This window comes from Vulpes lagopus, chromosome 3, assembly GCF_018345385.1.
Source record: "Vulpes lagopus strain Blue_001 chromosome 3, ASM1834538v1, whole genome shotgun sequence".
Classification (NCBI taxonomy): domain Eukaryota; kingdom Metazoa; phylum Chordata; class Mammalia; order Carnivora; family Canidae; genus Vulpes; species Vulpes lagopus.
Window position 1 is genome coordinate 150,967,342 of NC_054826.1, and position 18,011 is coordinate 150,985,352.

At 32.2% G+C, this 18,011-nt stretch overlaps 1 protein-coding gene across 7 annotated transcripts in view; it reads left to right on the forward strand.

Moving 5' to 3' along the window:
* Nucleotides 1–18,011, forward strand: part of COL24A1 (collagen type XXIV alpha 1 chain) — a 388,183-nt gene that overhangs the window by 74,432 nt on the left and 295,740 nt on the right. For 6 of the 7 annotated variants that reach the window (XR_005987020.1, XM_041750763.1, XM_041750767.1 and 3 more), the window contains 4 exons: nt 3,022–3,075; nt 4,267–4,311; nt 8,174–8,227; nt 11,159–11,203. Coding sequence is in view for 6 of the 7 variants with exons in the window: in XM_041750763.1 (XP_041606697.1) it covers nt 3,022–3,075; nt 4,267–4,311; nt 8,174–8,227; nt 11,159–11,203 (198 nt within the window). In the remaining variant the exon portion in view is untranslated. The remainder of the gene's footprint in view (nt 1–3,021; nt 3,076–4,266; nt 4,312–8,173; nt 8,228–11,158; nt 11,204–18,011) is intronic. The other variant, XM_041750766.1, reaches the window with a different exon arrangement.

Genomic DNA, 18,011 nt, shown 5'->3' on the forward strand with positions numbered 1-18,011 from the left:
TCAGTCCCTGAGGTACAGTTTTTCAAGATTACTAATTACTAGATATGGCAGGTAAGGTGATATATGTATCTGTAACAAGTGCAATCTCGGTTTCTTTAAGATCAAACAAGTGCTAAAAATCATTTATGGGGAAAAAAGAAAGGCAGGAAGGTTTAGTCCCTGGGAAGAAAAAAAAGTCTCTAGAAAAATACTTGGGGGATCCCCGGGTAGCTCAGCGGTTTGGCACCTGCCTTTGGTCCAGTGCCTGTGTCTCTGCCTCTCTCTCTCTCTCTCTCTCTGTGTGTGTGCCTCTCATGAATAAGTAAATAAAATCTTAAAAAAAAAAAGGAAAATACTTTGACACAAATGTATGGTTTCTAATATAGAAAACCTAGTATTTCACAAGTAAATGAAAAATTGACTGTGTTAATACTTATAAGTGTTCTCACAATTGCTCTATAACCCAGTTCTTAGTATACTTATTATTGTTCTCAGAGTGAACAGTAATTGTTGCAGTTTCTCCCACTTTTAAATATATTTCTGCACATTGTTCTATTTTGTCTACACAATAATCCTGTGACCTAGATATTGTTATTCTATTTTACTAATTCTACTTGGTAGCAGTGCTGGGATTCTCAATGAAGTCTGATTATCTCAGAGCATGTGCTTTAAATGTTGGTGTTAGAAGTAGGATAGAGGCAGGTTCCTATTCCTAATTTCTCTAGGGTCTAGAGATAAGAACTTGGCATCTAAATTCCCGCATTCAATCTATAGATTTAAGTGGCCTGACTTTTTTGTTTTTAACCATTTTTGAGTGCATAGTGAATTTTAAGTTGTAGCATTTGCTTTGAGTTTCTTTTGAGCTTCTATGGTTGTCACAGTGATTTTAGGGTGTGGTTGGCTTGGACATGTTTATGCCATTCCAGGATAGCAGAATTTAGCCATCCAGTGGAATTCTTTTGTGTTTATCTTTACAGCTGGAATGTATTAGATCTTTACATGTTGCCTTAACACCCTCTGTGAAAATTCATTCAAAATCAGATTTCCTTTATGTCTTAAGACAGATTGCTTTTTAATAGAGTTCAATTAACTTGATTTGGCTAGGAGAGGAATGAAAGGCATGGTGGTTGGCCCTAGCCAGACAGTGACCTGTAGAATAAAAGCAGTTCTTTTAATTTATTTTACTCCTTTCTATTGGCATACCCAAATATAAGGTTTTGTGGATGTCTGGATATAGGCCTGTGTATTTCAGAATTGGATGAGGCATAAAGGAAGCTGTTGTAAATAAACTGGAGCAAATCTCATAATTAGAGGGCTTTCCCTAGAATACTATTGGAAATTACACACACTTCAGAATTATGCTAGGGAAGCAACCTTGGATGGCGGTCTCTGGAATGAGACATGCTGGTTCAAATCCTGGCTTTTTTTCCACTGGTGACAGACACTTTATGTCTCATTTTTTTTAATCTGTAAAATATGGGTAATGACACCTAATTTACAGAGTTTAGGCAGATTAAATAAGATAATACATATAAAATGCTTGAAATAGTGCCTGGCATATGATAGGTGCTAAATGAATGTTATTGTGGGAATAAAATATTTTATATTATTCAGATTTTAATAAGGTAATATTTAATATAGAAATATGGTTTCTGGAATTCATAGGACAAATCTCTCCCTCTGTAAATAAGAATCTTATTCTGTGCTCCTCAGAAAGCCAGTGTTTTATTCATATTGTGTTAAATTGTCCATTGTCATGTCTATAAATGGATGTCTATATGTATGTGGACATATACATGTATATGTATGTGTATGTGCATCATATGACAACTTTCATCCGATTATCTAAATTCATATCCAGGCTCTGCTACTTACCAACTGTGATATCTTCGGCAAGTTTCTTAACTTCTCTGTATCTTACTTTCTTCAAATGTATAATAGAGAAAATAGTATCTACCTCATAGATATAAAGTGATTGGCACATAAAAAGTGCTCAGCAAATGGTAATTGTTGGAGGAAGGGGAGAGAAGAGAAAAATGAGAAAAGAACAATATTGAGAGATTCTGAGAAAAGTAGAAAAAAGATATATCTGAAGCCTACATGTCTAATAAAATGGGAGGACAAAAATTTTCATCTATGATCCTCCATTTGCCTTTTCCTTTATTATCTCTGCAGATTTTCCAAATTTTTAGGGGTTTTATAGTGTTTCTATACTTCTACTGAAGGAAACACTCTTCTGTGTGCTTCAGGGCAGAAGGGCAAAGGGCTAGTTAGTGTCTTTTATCTCTTTTACAAACAATAAGAAGGAAATGATTTACATAATAAATAACAAAATTATAATAAATTTATGATGGCTGTCACCATTTGAGGTTAAGTAAAGGCAGTTCAATGTACATTCTTCTGGCATTTTCTTGGTTCAAGAACTATTTAATAGACCTAGACTTTGGATAAACTAACAAATGAATGAATAATTTATCAATGAAAGAAAGTCAAGACAAAATGTAGTCTTTCTTCTCATTTGACCTCCCAGTTCTGTGGCAAGTTTCCTTTCTTTTTTTTTTTATTTTATTTTATTTTATTTTATTTTTTTTTTTTGCAAGTTTCCTTTCTTAAGCCTTTGAGTCTCCATGTTTCTTTCTTTGTTTCTTTTTTTCTTTTCTTTTCTTTCTTTCTTTTTTTTTTTTTTTTTAGGATTTTATTTATTTATTCATGAGAGAAACACAGAGAGAGGCAGAGAATAGGCAGAGGGAGAAGCAGGCTCCTCTCAGGGAGCCCGATGTGGAACTCAGTCTCAAGACCCCAGGTTCACACCCTGAACTAAAGGCAATGCTCAACCACTGAGCTACCCAGGCTGTCCAATTTTGGCTCATTTTTATTTCATATAGGTGATTTCAGTCAGATAAACAATGTGCAGGACCCTTAGTACTTTTATGGGGGAAAATTTTTTTTATAAACTTGAGTATTATAATTGTGCCAAATTTGCTTCCTTGGGCTTCTTTTGGTTTTGTTGTATTGTTTTATTTATTTTATTTTTTATTTCAGGGAATTCCAGGATTCACTGGTAATATTGGTTCACGTGGTTACCCTGGCAGGCAGGTGAGGTAACTATATTTACATTTTCCTTTTATGTTCCTTTTCATTAATGCATTGTATGTTCTGATTTTCAGAGTTAAAGTTCAAATAATAATTGGCTTATTTTTATTGAATAATGAATTACTCATGGCAAAATAGTTTTAAAATTAAAATTGTAAAAATCCTTCAAAAATATTACTGTAGAGAGGTTTGTTTAAAGTGGGAGTGGGGTTTCTAAACAGGTATGATGTGATACAGTGGAACCTTCAAAATTAAAATGCCCAAGGGTCAAATAAAATTTTAAAACAATCCTGCTATGGATTCTACAATACTTTCACTCACTAAAATGAAGTAATGGTAAGAGTTAAGATTGTATAACAAGCATTGTTTTTTAATAGCACAGTTATAAAAACTTGAGACACAGTTTGGCATGTATACCACCACCAAATGCTTTTATTTGAAATGAATTCAAGCCTTTGTAATACAGTTTTGAAAATTTACTCTAAACATTTCATATTTATTTTTTTCTAATTTATAATTTTATTTATTTCATGTAGACTAATAATAGAACAAATTTTCTTTCATAGGTTTTCATGAATTGAAGACTTACTCTTGAAATTAATTATTCATTTAGCATACTGGAAAACTATAGTTGTAATACCTTTTTTATTCTCAAGAATGAGGGAAGTGAAAATGTCAAAAAGTAATCTATAGTTAACAAAATCCCATATTTTAGGTCTTAAAAATACACGGAGAGTATTGTATATTAGAGTCTTACTACCAAGTGATGATTTGTATTATCAGAAACATATAAAAATACTCAAGCATATGGACATTGATCAGAAATTAAAAATGTATTTTTTAAATTATGGGAATATATTTTAGATAAGTTAATTAGATGTGTTTTAAAAAGAACATGGTTTTCCAATGAGAAATAGTTTAATTAAAATTATTTTTTTTGTATCTTATAATGTGTGCTAATTTACCTTATTTAGGTGATTAAAATATATTTTTGTAGAGATTATATATATAGTGCCTCTTTGGTTCTGAAATTCTAAAACTCCTTGAACATATATAATCTTCATTAAGTATACCTAGTTCTGAATTTTATACTTGTAAAAATGATATTTCTTTATATCTTATTTTATTTTATTTATAAACAATGCTTTTAAAATATTATAGCATGATGATGATGACGTCTTTTGTTCACACTAGGGTTTAGCTGGACCAGAAGGTAATCCAGGTCCTAAAGGTGTACGAGTAAGTAACCATTTTCATCCTTTTGTAAGCATGCTTGTATAAAAGTAGAATGAAATATATAAAATAGGTATCAGTTTCACACGTCCACAAGAACTTTGAATGTAATGCCAGTTTAGCCTGAAAAGGACATTTGTCCAATAGATACTTTCATTTTTAATGGTCACAGAGAGCAGTCTTAACAGTAGTAGGTTTTACATCATTCTTTTCTATTATTTTCTGGCTCCTAGCATAATGTCTGGTAGGTTAGAATGGACTCTATATACAGTTGTAGCACAATTTATATATGAACATATATAGACCTAAGAAATCATGATAAAAATATGAAGAGTCAAAAAAATTCATATTAATTTCAAGGCTGAGATAATATGATACAAAAACTATCTGGAGAAAAAAAATATCTGCAAAGAAGAAAATAAGCTTATCATATCAAGAATACACCATTGCACTTCCAAACCACTAAAGAGTTTAGACATTTTTAAAAATTTATTTATTTATTTATTTTAAGGATTTTTATTTATTTATTCATTAGAGACAGAGAGAGAGAGAGAGCGAGAGAGAGAGGCAGAGACACAGGCAGAGGGAGAAGCAGGCTCCATGTAGGTAGCCCGACTCGATCCTGGGATTCTGGGATCATACCCTGACCTGAAGGCAGACGCTCAACTGCTGAGCCACCCAGGCATCCCAAGTTTAGTCACTTTTAATCATTAAGGGAATTAAAAAAAAATTACTGTGATATCTTACATAGTGTGCTACAAATTAAAATTAAAGCTAGTCTAGGAAAAATTAGAAAAAGTAAACTGGAATTTTTATTTTTAAAATTCTTTATTTTTAATAGTTATTTTCCAGAATCTACACCTATGCTTTGTATTATCTAAAATACTTTTTTGAGAGGCGCCTGCGTGGTTCAGTCAGTTAAGTGTCCGACCCTTGATTTTGCCTCAGATCTTGTTCTGAAGATGGAGCTCCCTGTTGGGGTCCCCTCACACAGTTCTAGAGTCTGAGAAGTTCAAGGTCAAGGCACTAGCAGATCCAGCATCTGGTGACAGCCTGCTTCATGTCCTGTAGACAGTTGCCTTTTTTATCATTACATAGCTGAGATAGCAATCATCTTTCTCATATCTCTTCTTCTAGGGGCACTAAACCCGTTCATGAGGGCTCTACCCTCATGCCCTAATTACCTCCCAAAGAGCTCACCTTGAAATACCATCACACTGGTGACTACACTTCAACATATGAATTCAGTCCATAGCAAGAGGCATGAAGTACATTCACATTGTTGTGCAGCCATTACCACCATCCATCCTCAGAACTTTTTCATCTTCCCAAATTCCATCTCTATATCCTTTAAGTAGTAACTCCTCATTCTCACTTCCTCCCAACTTCAGGCAACCATTCTGCTTTCTGTCTCTATAAACTTGACTATTCTGTGTATTTCATTTAAGTGGTATCATACAATATCTATCTTTTTGTGACTGGCTTATTTCTCTTAGCATGATTGTCTTCAGGGTTTATTCATGCGGTAGCACGTGTCAGAATTTCCTTCCCTTTTAAGACTGAATAATATTCAATTGTATGTATATTCCATATTTTGTTTATCTATCCATCTGTTAAGCATTTGAGTTGCTTCCACCTTTTGGCTATTGTGAGTAATGCTGTTCTGCTTCTACAAATGACATTTACTTTTTTAAAAAAAAATATCAATTCTTCAGGTGCCTGGGTGGCTCTGTCAGTTAAGTGTCTGCCTTTGGCTCAGGTCATGATGCCAGGGACCCCTTCTCTTCCTCTGCAGCTCCCCCTGTTTTTGCTTTCTCTCTCTCTCTGTCTCTCTCAAATAAATAATTTTTTAAAAATCTGAATTCTTCCTTAATGTATATTATTATGAAAGCATTCACTCTTGAAAGGTCACCCATTCTCTGATTAAAATAGCCTTTATAGAAATTAGTTAAAATGGCCTTTTGTATCTGTCCTTCAAATTCCCTTTCACTTGGACTTTTCTCTGTATCCATAAAATGATTCTGCATTTCAAAACCACCTCCATTTCAACCTCTCTCTAGTTTAGTGATAATTTTTCTTTTTGTTTTCTCCTCAGAGCTCTAGTTTACCTGAAAGGCCTCCAGCATACCTGTCTTACAAACCTTATCTCTCTATAAACTCTTTCTATAAGTGTCACATTTCCAATTCCCTGCCAAGATAATTACATTTGGATACCTCATCAACACTGTAAACTCAAAATGACCAAAAGAACTTCTCCTCTTTCTACCAAATAGCATTCCCTTTTGTTTTCTATATTTCTATCAGTGGTTACCATTTGCTTACCGTCCAGCCATAAACCTTAGTGTCATCTTTGCCTCAATCTTTATAGAGACCGATACAAAGACCAGTTGCTCCATAGTAAACCTAGTGAATTGTATAGGCTGCAAATTTGATTGTATCAAAACTATGCCTAAATATTTTTTTTAATGGCTCACAGTATAAATTCTAGACTTTCCATCATTACACAAAAGACTTTCCTTGATGTGGCCATTGCTACCCTTTAACCCCACTGGTTACCTATCATCCACATACAGCTATTTGCAATTCTATATAAATGCCATGTCATGTCATTCCTATTGATTGAATGAATAGTAGTACATTATTAATGCTGCTCAAATGTTGCCTCCTCTATAAAGCTTTCCTAAATCTTCCCTCTGGGCAATGTTGGTCACTCTGCCTCCAAAGTTTCTGTTGATTTTGTATTTATCACATAATATATTACATAATCATATTATAATTATCATATGATATTACAATGATTTAGTTGTTTGACCCTTTTTCCTAAAAAACCATGAACTTCTTGAGCGCACTGACTTTCATATTCATCTTTTAATTGCAGTTTCTGGCACATAATAGGCACTTAAATAATGTTTTTTGAATCGATAATCCAGGCTCATATTCCTTCAAATTTGGACCATTGAAAGAGCATCTAACAGGTTTTCCTACATTCATTGTTTCTTGTCTCAGATGTATTCTATATCCTGTCAACAGATTAACATTTTAGAAATACAACCTAATCTTAGGGCACTACCACAATCCCCTAAAGGCAGTAGCTTCCAGTTGCCTAAAATTCTTAGCTTGAAATTTGAAGGTCTCCTTAATCTAGTCTCCAAACTATCATATACTTTATCTTTTAAATTGAAAAAGTTATTATTTACCACAGAAATATAACTGAAGTGTATTAGGATAAAATACCTTGCACTGCTATTTATATGTGTCCCTTGTTGTCATACCAGTTGGAATCTTCTTTGAGGTACATTGGATCTTTGCTCTTCGCTAAAGCGTCTTACAGGTATAATGCTATCCGTTCCCATTTACAAACACTCCCTGAAGTTCTCTGTTTCCACTCACCGTAATTGTTCTGCTTGGAGTTTTCTTTCTCCATCCTCTGCTTGTCAGGATTTGACCTACTCTGTTAGCCTATCTCAAGTGCCAGTCTTTTTCTAAACATTTTATTGCCTTTACCTCTTGCTACTTTGGAATGAATCTCTTCTCCCTCTGTGCTACTTTGTATCTTTTGATACTTCCATTCAGCCTTGTATTTTAGTTAATTATATATTTTCTGCCCACTATAAAATTCAACAAAGGAAAGGATTCGGTCTGGATTTTCACTGGTCACTGTGTCTTACGTTATGATCTCTACTTTTTTTTTTTTTTTTAATGAAAAGATTGTAACTTCTGGAAGGAAGGTGATAAGGTAAAGGGGAAGTTATTTATTCTGTTAAGTCTTAGAGTTTGATATTATTATGAAAAAAATGTATGATCTGTATTTGGAATTACTTATAGGGTAAATGTTCAAATAAAATAAAGATTATTTGCTTACTTTAAGGGTTTTATTGGCTCTCCTGGAGAAGTAGGACAACTGGGACCTGAAGGAGAAAGAGTAAGTCCATTTCCTTCAAATATTATTTCTAAAGTAATATGCTTATGATAGTTCAACAGGGTTGTAAGCTCACATTCACTTCATCTTACTGAGTGAAGCAAGCCAGTTTTATGAAAAATCACCTACCAGAAATTAGTTAGACTCCCTAGTATTTTACTGAATTTTGTTTTAAGGAAGTAAGGTAATACAAACATGAACATGTATGGTTAGCTATTTTAAATTCAATTTTTAAAAAACACAAATTGAAATGGTAAAACATCTAATTATGAAAATTATATTTTATAGTTCATTAATCTTTAAGTATGAACTCTTGACAGGTCTTGTGTTTTACAGTACAACATATAGTAAAAAAAGTTCAGCCTCAGAAGATATATTTTTTGTTTAATTTCATAATGGAATAGAGCTGTCCATAAATGTGGGTATGAGACAGATACTTACTGTAATTAAAGGTACTTGTGAATAAAGATAGAATCTTTGCAAAATGATTGGTCTTAAAACAGTTAATCAAATAGGTACAGAGTTTTAGCATTCCAACTTCATCATGTTTAGTTTTTGGTGTTGTAAGCAGTTCATTGTTTTCTATTTGTATTCTTTAATTTTACTGTCAGTATTCATTGAAAAAATAGAATTGAGCAATATTAGATTTGAAAATAGTCATATCAAAATTTAGCATTCAGTGCTATCTATTATTGTAGGTATACTATTCAGGCCAGAGTTTTCTTCTTCATTTCTGGAAACTGGTTTTTGCAAGTGAAAGTAAACCAGATTGTTCTTTGCTAGATGAAATTTTCAAATATATAGTTTGAGTAAATTATACCACATTTTCTTGTAATCACTTGTGAACTTCCTGACAGAGATGAAATATTCAGTTTAAATGTGCTGTAGTGACAATCAAAATGTCTGGTCTTCTTTGGAGAGATGAGGTGAAGATTTTCCCTTGATGAATATACAAGTCGTTTCTTTCACTTGCAAAAATATCTTCAGTGTGATCCTGCACCTATGCTACTTAATTGCCATGTGATACAGCAGACTCATAGATCATGTTTCCAATCTATCATGCAAAGAATTGAACTGCTCCTCCTTGACCAAAGGAGTATATACTGCTGTATATCTCAGTATACATATATACATATATCTTGAGCAGCAGATATATGCTACTCAAGATATAATACTTTCTTGATCTTATTTCTAGTTAATGATGTAATAAATAGAGCAAATTTAAGTCCTTGCAAAATGTTATCATCTTGAACTTAAGGATCGCATCACTGACCATCATTAGGCACACTGCTTGCAATCATGTTCACTAGTTTTGGCCAGTCTCTGTGGAAATATTAAGACCTGTCTCAAGTCAAAATGTAAGACCATTTTGTGGTATTATGGCTATCATGTGTAACATGTCCTAATATTTGGCTACCTCAACATTTTCATTAAAACTATGAATGATATAGCTATGAATAATATAACTATGGATAATGTAAAATGTGTATGTTTAGAGAAGAGAGTAGAAAAGAGACATAGAGAAGACAGGCAAAAAGAGTATAATGCTAATCACTCCTGAAAACAAATAGAAAAATTCCTTCCTGAGAGTCAGTAATAGGTATATGTGTGTATCTATACCTATATCTATATCTATATCTATATCTATATCTATGTCTGTATCTATATCTATGACAAAGTGATTATATAATTTTGTCTGTATTATCCTTAGGTTTCCTACTGAGATTTAGTGAGCTACTAAAATTATGAAAAATAATTACCTTACTTTTTGAAAAAAGGTGGGCTATATTATGTAAAAATGTGTAGTCTTGATGAAATGAATCCTATTGCTCACCATACTATTTTGATAAGACATTAGATGAGTCTTTATCAAACACTGTTGAACTAAAAGTGGATGGATTAGTTCAACTAATGATATCATCTAACTTACCTGTATATACTATAACTCCCAAGCTACATAATTCTAGCAGATTCCTTAGACTCTAAGGCTTCTAAGTAATTCTAAGTCTCAAGGTGATTATATCCATGAGGATATTTTGGACTGCAAATAACAGAAAATCCCAACTCAAACTGGCTTAAAAATGAGGAAATTTTTAATAATGATGGTAATGATAATAGCAAACAATATACTGGATAGTTATATATAGGCAAGACACTATGCAAATACTTTATATGAATTAATTTCTCTAATGCTCACAAATAGTGAGATAGGTACTATTATTATTTTTCTCACTATAGATGAAAAAAAATGAGGCATACAGAGAGAAAGATTTGTCTAAGACTATATACAGGTAATAAGAGCCAGGATCTGAACACAGATGTTCTTGCTCCAAAGCTTGAGTGTTTAAGTACCATGCCCTACTGCTTCCTACAAGACCAGAAATCTATAGGTTAGGTGGGATTTAGGCACAATATGATGTTGAGCATAGTGATATCATCTCTCTGCTTTGCCTTGCCTCATGGTAGCTTTACACTAAGGCAGATTTCCTATACAATTGCAGAATTGACAGTGCGAGGGCTAAGTGTGCTTTCATTTATGTGCAGCCAGAAAGATAGGGAGACAGAGAAGAGGTAATTATCCCTTAGGTGTTGGAAAAGTAAGACCTTCCTATTTATCTGGTTGTGCCAGCTTTGGTTGTGTGCCCACCTCTGGGCTAATAACTATCACCAGAGGAATGTCAGGACTCCATTTAGAAATACAGATAGGATGCATTTCAGAATAAAATCAGGATTCTGTTATGAAGGAGAAAAGTAGATACTTTAGTTAATTTAATATATTAAAGCTTCTCTGAATGTCATACCAGTTTAACAAACAATTCATTTTTCTCTTCATCATACTTCATTAACTGATGTTTGAGAAAAAAAAAAGATCTGTAATATCTATCTCATTCATTTATTCAACAAATGTTAATTTTTGACTTTTACATATTCTAGGGTGTTCCTGGGATCCGGGGAAAGAAGGGTCTTAAGGGAAGACAGGTAATTCAACTTTTATTTTTTGAGGTTCAGTTCAGGGAAATATAGTCTAATTATGTGCATATTTCTCACCTATACAAATATAAATGTAGTTGTTCTTGTTGTAAATGATCTATCTCATTCAACAGAATTTAAATTTTGCTACCTTAACAGTCTATCAAATAAGACCTGAGACTGTGAAGGAAAAATTAGATTTAAAAAATATGAAATTTAAAAACTAAAAATAAAAAAAATATGAAATTTAACGCTCCTAACCCATTTAATAGACCAGTGGAAGAGACTTTTATCCATAGGATAAGGAATTAAAATGTCACAGAAAATATATGAACAGTTTAAAACAATAATGATAGCACTATTCACTCTCATATTCTATAGGTTTTAAAAATGCCTGCTTCAAATACTAGCTCAGAAGCTATATTTTTTATGTTTTTAGCTTTTTATATTTTCAGATTAAAAAAAATCAAGGAAAGTGAATTTTGCCAGAGAATATAATAATTTCAGAGATGGGAGGAAATTTTGACATCATCTTTATACCCCTATCATTTAACAAATATGAAAACTGTGGTTCAGGGAAGCATCCTCATGTTATCTTGGTTAAATTAGTGTAGCTAACTAGCCACATCCTTTTCGCTTGTGTTGTTTTTACTGTTATCCATAGGTATTTGTAGGGTAACACTTTCTGTGCTACACTGTATTCTCTAGTCTATGAGGAAGGAAATTGGTTTTTTTGTAACAACTTTTCTAAAATTTTGGTGTATATAAATAAAGCCTTGATGATAATTATAAAAGATTACAGACCTCACCATACTCTTCCTTTTAAAGCATTTGTTCTTGAACTTTGTAGTATTTCTAGAAGGTAGATTAGAATAGGTATTAATGTCACCATTATATAGGTGAGGAGAATGAGGCTTAGTGATGTTCAAAGACATGCTCAGAATCTTATAGATAATGGTGGTAGATGTAGAATTTAAAGTTTCACTTTAAAGATTTCAGTTTATTAAGATAAGCTTAATAGACTGTCAAGAAATTGAAAATAAATAAACCATTTTGTCTTCTTACATTTATATTCAACTGTAGAGCTAATCTTCTATCACTTCTAACCACAGAAATTGTCACCATCACCATCTGCATTTTTTTTTAAGATTTTATTTATTTATTCATGAGAGACACAGAGAGAGAGAGAGAGAGAGGCAGAGACACAGGCAGAGGGAGAAGCAGACTCCATGCAGGGAGCCCGACATGGGACTCGATTCTGGGTCTCCAGGATTACGCCCTGGGCCGAAGGCAGACGCTTTAACCCCTGAGCCACCCAGGCGTCCCACCATCTGCATTTTTAACGCTTAGGCACTCTGATAAATATTTTGTATGCCATCTCATTTAATTACACTCTTATACTACAAAATGTTATGTTATTTCTTTCTGTTTAAGCCCTCATACACACACTCCAAACAGAAATACCTCTCTAATTATCATGTGCAAATATTTAATCTAAATATGCAGAGTTCTCAAAATTGAGAGTAGGTGAAATTTATCTCCTCTATTCTTGTCTTCTCCATTCTTCATCTTTATTTTTTTCGTCCTTTTCCTATCAAAATATGACATCAGTGAAAAAAATGAATAAATTTATAGTATCATATGAATTATTTCCAATGGTTCAACTGTTACGTTATTTATTAGTAATTATATGTTAAGTGTAGTTTAAGACAAAATAAATAATCTGCAATGGTGCAATTTTAGGTGTTGTTGAAAAAATAGAGTGTTTTCCCAAAGCTCCTGTGATACATCACTTACATTGCTACTAACTTCATTTATTAATATGGCTGGTTTTATATAAATATTAATTTATCTTGGAAATGTATAGGCAATTTCCAGTTTCCTGCTCCACCATGAACTCTAAAATTATCCATGGAAATTTATAGATAACTTCTGGTTTTTTTACTCCCTAGTAAAAATTATCCAACAGATGCTATTGAATTAAAAAGAGAAGTTCAAGAAAACTGTGGGAAAATAATGAATAGAATGATTACTGGATTGATTATACTGTCCTTTACATTACAAAATTTGTATATTTTTATTGCTTTAAAAACATATGCCCTTCTCACAGATTCAGATCCTTAGGAAAATTATATTTGAAAAACATATGTACCTCATTTTTCCTAAATAGTGTTTATAGTAGAAAATCTGTCTGGTGCTATAATATGTCATGTATGCTATACATACTTTTGTTTTTACCGCAAAATGATTTGGCCACGTTTATGAGGAAATCACAGTATTAAAGTAAGATACAGTTACAGCCACAAGTCAAATTATGCCAAGGCTGACCTCAGACACTATTTTAGAAGTGTATCTTATGTATAAATGCTCCCCTATGTTCTGTTTATTATAAGTAAAATCATCTTCAAATAGCTTTGACATTAAGTCAGGGCAAATGTATTAGCATGGGATATTATGCATTATGGGACACTTGTATTTCAAATTAGATGATTAAAATTCCATGGGAAAAATGATTACTTAGTACTGTTTTAATAATAGTAAAAGAAAAATATCTTTAAATGATGTTTCCACTCTCTGATGTAGAAAATATTAAGTGTGTAGAAAACAAATTTGGCCATTTTTTCTTGTCAATTTATTAAATTATGTATACTATCTGTTACTACATATGAAGTAGATACTCAAATACTAAGGCAGAGCTAAAGCTATTCTAGCCCACCATAAAGGAGAGGACAGAAACCTATATATCTGAAAGAATGTAACAGAAACCTGGAAATATTAAAATCTGAAAATACTTGTATCTAAAAAACTTTTGGGTATGCATGTGTCAAAGACAGTTACTTCCAGTTTTCAGCCGACTTCAGAATTGTTTAGAAATGTGGATTCATGCTTTATTAGGATACTCCTATATAGATCTCATGTTATTTCATATACTCTCATGAGTATGAATGATATCTGATGTACTTTAGATGTATTATAATCATCACTTTCCTTTAATTAATCTGATTATTCTTCTTTTGTATTAAATTAGCTCATTTTTTCAAATTTTAGGTAGATGGAGATATGCGATCTTATGAACATAGAATATGTTTCAGTTTGAAGTAATTTTTATAATGTAATTTGTAGAAAACTAATAATTCTTTTTGGATAACTCCTTAAGTTTTATGTAATATTTTACACAGGTTTTTAAAGTCTCTGAAATTAAGGCCAGAAGCTGGTAAAATAAATTACTTCACTTTCTGTATTATGGATGATACGAGACACTTTGAAAGTCAAAATAGACATAGAAAGCTTCAAAAGACAAGTTCAGTTCCTTCTAAATATTAATCAAGATGAGCTTCTTTGCAGTACTGAGTTGGTTTCTAATTTGTGTACTAAAGCTGTGTGTTTGATATGAAGTTGACCAAAATATTAATATATATGTGTGTCTCTTATATAGAGACATAACATATAATTTTAGGTGTATAGTATGCAGAAACATAGAGGGAGTAGTAAGAGTACTGTCCAAAGTTGTTCAGTGAGTTGGTAACATTACTAAGCTTAGGCTTGGAAAACTTTTGCTATCAATCATATGCTCCTACTGCTGGCTAAATCATCACTTATTTTCCTGAAAAAACACTAAGCATGGAATTAAGTTGTTGTGAATCAGCTTCCTTAGTTATTTCTGTATTTTTTTTTAATAAAATGATAGACTTACAAGTAAGAGATATCTTCTCCTAGAGAGTATAAATATTATATGAACTCTTTTGAAAATGGAAACATTTCAAAATAACATACTATTTTGGTTGTTCAAGAGTTATTTAGTCTTTAGCCTCATACTGCTATTTTTAAATTTAACGTTTCACTTAAAAGATTTTTCATTTTAAATCTTACTTCCTTGAAAACTTTTCCCCAAAATGAAACATTGTATTTATCCAGTGTTTACAGATTGATGTTTATAACACAATGTGTTTTTGTTTTTTCAAGCAGGAAAAGAAAACTAATTTTGGTGGGAGTTTGGTTTATTTTAGGATTAGAGTATGTAAAAGTAGTTATATTAACAAGTTTATTTGTCCTTTGGTCTTATGTCATTGGCCTTTGAGAAGTTTTTTCTTCCCTGTAGTATAAACTATTTTTTTGTTTCAAGATCTTAGTATAAGGTATTTACTAATAATCGTTAATTATTTTTAAAGATCTCATGTGATCAGTCAGATATTAGTCAATATTTCTGTACTTATGCTTTTGGGTATTAAGATATTATAATTCTTACCTATTTCCTTCCTTCCCTCTCGGAACAAAATCATTACTGTCAGTTAATATTAGAAGACAGCCACAGAGCTCTAAGTGCCATTCATCCATTCTTTATGCAGTCTATGTATATAGCTTGAATTTATCTCAAGTTCTTTCTGAAGAGATCTCTGATAAAAACAAAGTACTAGACCATCCTTATTGGTCAAGACTCTTAAATACCATAGAACTACCTTTCTATTTTATATGCTTTTACTGTCTTTATTGGAAAAGCTTCTTGGAACATATTGGATGAGCCAGATTCTTTAAAAGCATAAGTCATCCACCAATTTATAATGGAAAAAAGAAAGCTATTTAAAAAGAGAGAAGGCAGGGAGAGGTTTCATATGTATTTGTTAACATCAGATTTTATAAGTATTACCTAATTGTAAGCAGCTTCTTTTTTTAATGCAAAGATTTCAAACTTCATTCTGTAATGCCACAGTCAGGAAGTTCTATAGTTGTTTAAAAAAAAAAAAAAAGCATTTTACATGGCTCCCAGATTGATTTAATCACTAGTCTCTTTGTTGTACTTAGTTATGCAAATTTATATGACTCCACAAATCTAAAATATTTATGCCAGAACTGACTTGTTGGGATTGAAGATAAACATGAAATTGGAGCTGGAATTTATTCTCAATAACACCTAGAAAATTGTTGTCAAAATATAGAGATTTTTGAAGGGGTTTTTCAGACCTGATAGGAATAAATTATAAATAATCAAATCATTTTACATTAAAGTTTGACAAAGAAAAAGTGTACTCAGTTTTCTTCCTATGAAAATCAAAATATGCCTTATTGTCTGCCTTAGAATGGCAGACAAAATAACACCCTTAAGGCACCTAGACTTCAGGGATGTTTACTTTTCTAACTATAGAAAGGAGTGCCTCCTCCTCTTTTCTCATACATCTTTCTGTTAGAAGAGTCTATTTAAAGTAAACTGTATTTTGGCTTCTAACTCCAGTGTTAGAATTTCAGAATATAAAATCCTTCTGTTAGACATCTGTTATTAGTTTCTATCCTTAGCCCAAGACAGTCTTAAATACGTGTTGCACAATAGGTCTCAGATACATACATTTTATCAAGAATTTGGAGACAGTGCTTCCTTTGTTCGAGGAAAAGATTGTGGTTAATTCGATTATAGATAAAGTACTACTGTTGCTAGAGCATTCTGAAAAAAATGTTATTAACTTTTAAGTGATTCTGTCTCTTTCAGAAAAATGTATTTTCTGATTTTAACTTACTAGTTTTAGTCTGTAGTGACTATATTTGGCTTACAATAGCTTAACAAGATGTATGGAAGAGATCAGGACTTTGAATTAAACCTACCTTCCAGGTTGGGATAAATAGAAAAGAGAGATACCCAATGAACTATAGCTGATAATTTGGGAGACGTCCAGGCAGAGCATGATTTCTTAGAGATTATAAAACTAACAGGTGGAAATTCAGACAGGCAGTTGTTTTTAGGGCAGATAATGTAAAGGAAAACTCAAGAGTCCTGTAAGTTATCAAAATCAGGAATGTGAGTGTAAATATGGCCATGAGGCTTGGCTTGGGTTCTCAGTGAGGAAAAATGACAAGAATAAGGTGGGGCCCTTATGATCGAGGGATAGAACATGTTGTATACCAAAATTGCTTCATGGACACAAGAAGGCAGCAGATTGCAATTTCCACAACCGGGGTATAAAATGGTAACTAGGCTTTAAGAACAAAGCAAGAATTTGAATGTGAGAACTGGGGTCCCAATCATAACTAGGTAAACAGTAAGCCTGACTTGAAGCTAAGTCTCTGAGAATTGGGCTAAAAGTCTTTAAATTCTTACCTAAGTTTAAAATTAGTTTCAACTAACAGAACATGGTTGACCCTTGAAGTATGGATCAAATTATCCAACCTGTGAGGAAAAGAAAGTGGAAGAAACTGAATCTACACAGAGTACTTCACACTCTCGCCTTTTCCTATAGTAATTATACTTTCTTTTTGAAGGATTTAAAAATATCACAATTTTGTGGTAATATATATTCATGTTTAAAAGGTGCAGAGGTAATTACCAGGTTTTATTTTTAGTGTTTCTAAGCTAAGACAAGTTAGTTGATCTTCTCTTTTTATTGCTTAGTCTTAGAAAAAGTTGTATTTCTATTTTTGTTGATAATGCCTACTTAGTGTATGTGTCTTTTATGATAATTTTTATTTATCATTACTTTAAATTGAATATGCTATTTCTAAACCATTGTTCTCTGAAAAGAGCAAAGTATATTCTTTTTTTTTTTTTTTAGCAAAGTATATTCATAGTTAACTGTGGCCTTTAACAGAAAAATTTTGCATTACTTTTGTTTTTTAAAATTCTATAAATGTAGTCATTAGTATTTATGGTTATTTTGGTCCTCATACTTTCCTAATTATTTTATATGCAGTATTTTTCTAATTTCTTTGTAGAATTAGGAAAATAATCATTTTACTAGACTCTCTAAGCAATAAGTTTCCCACTGTTTCAAGACATTTAGGTATACTACCAAGTATAGTATCTATCCTCTAAAATATTAATACCATGCACATA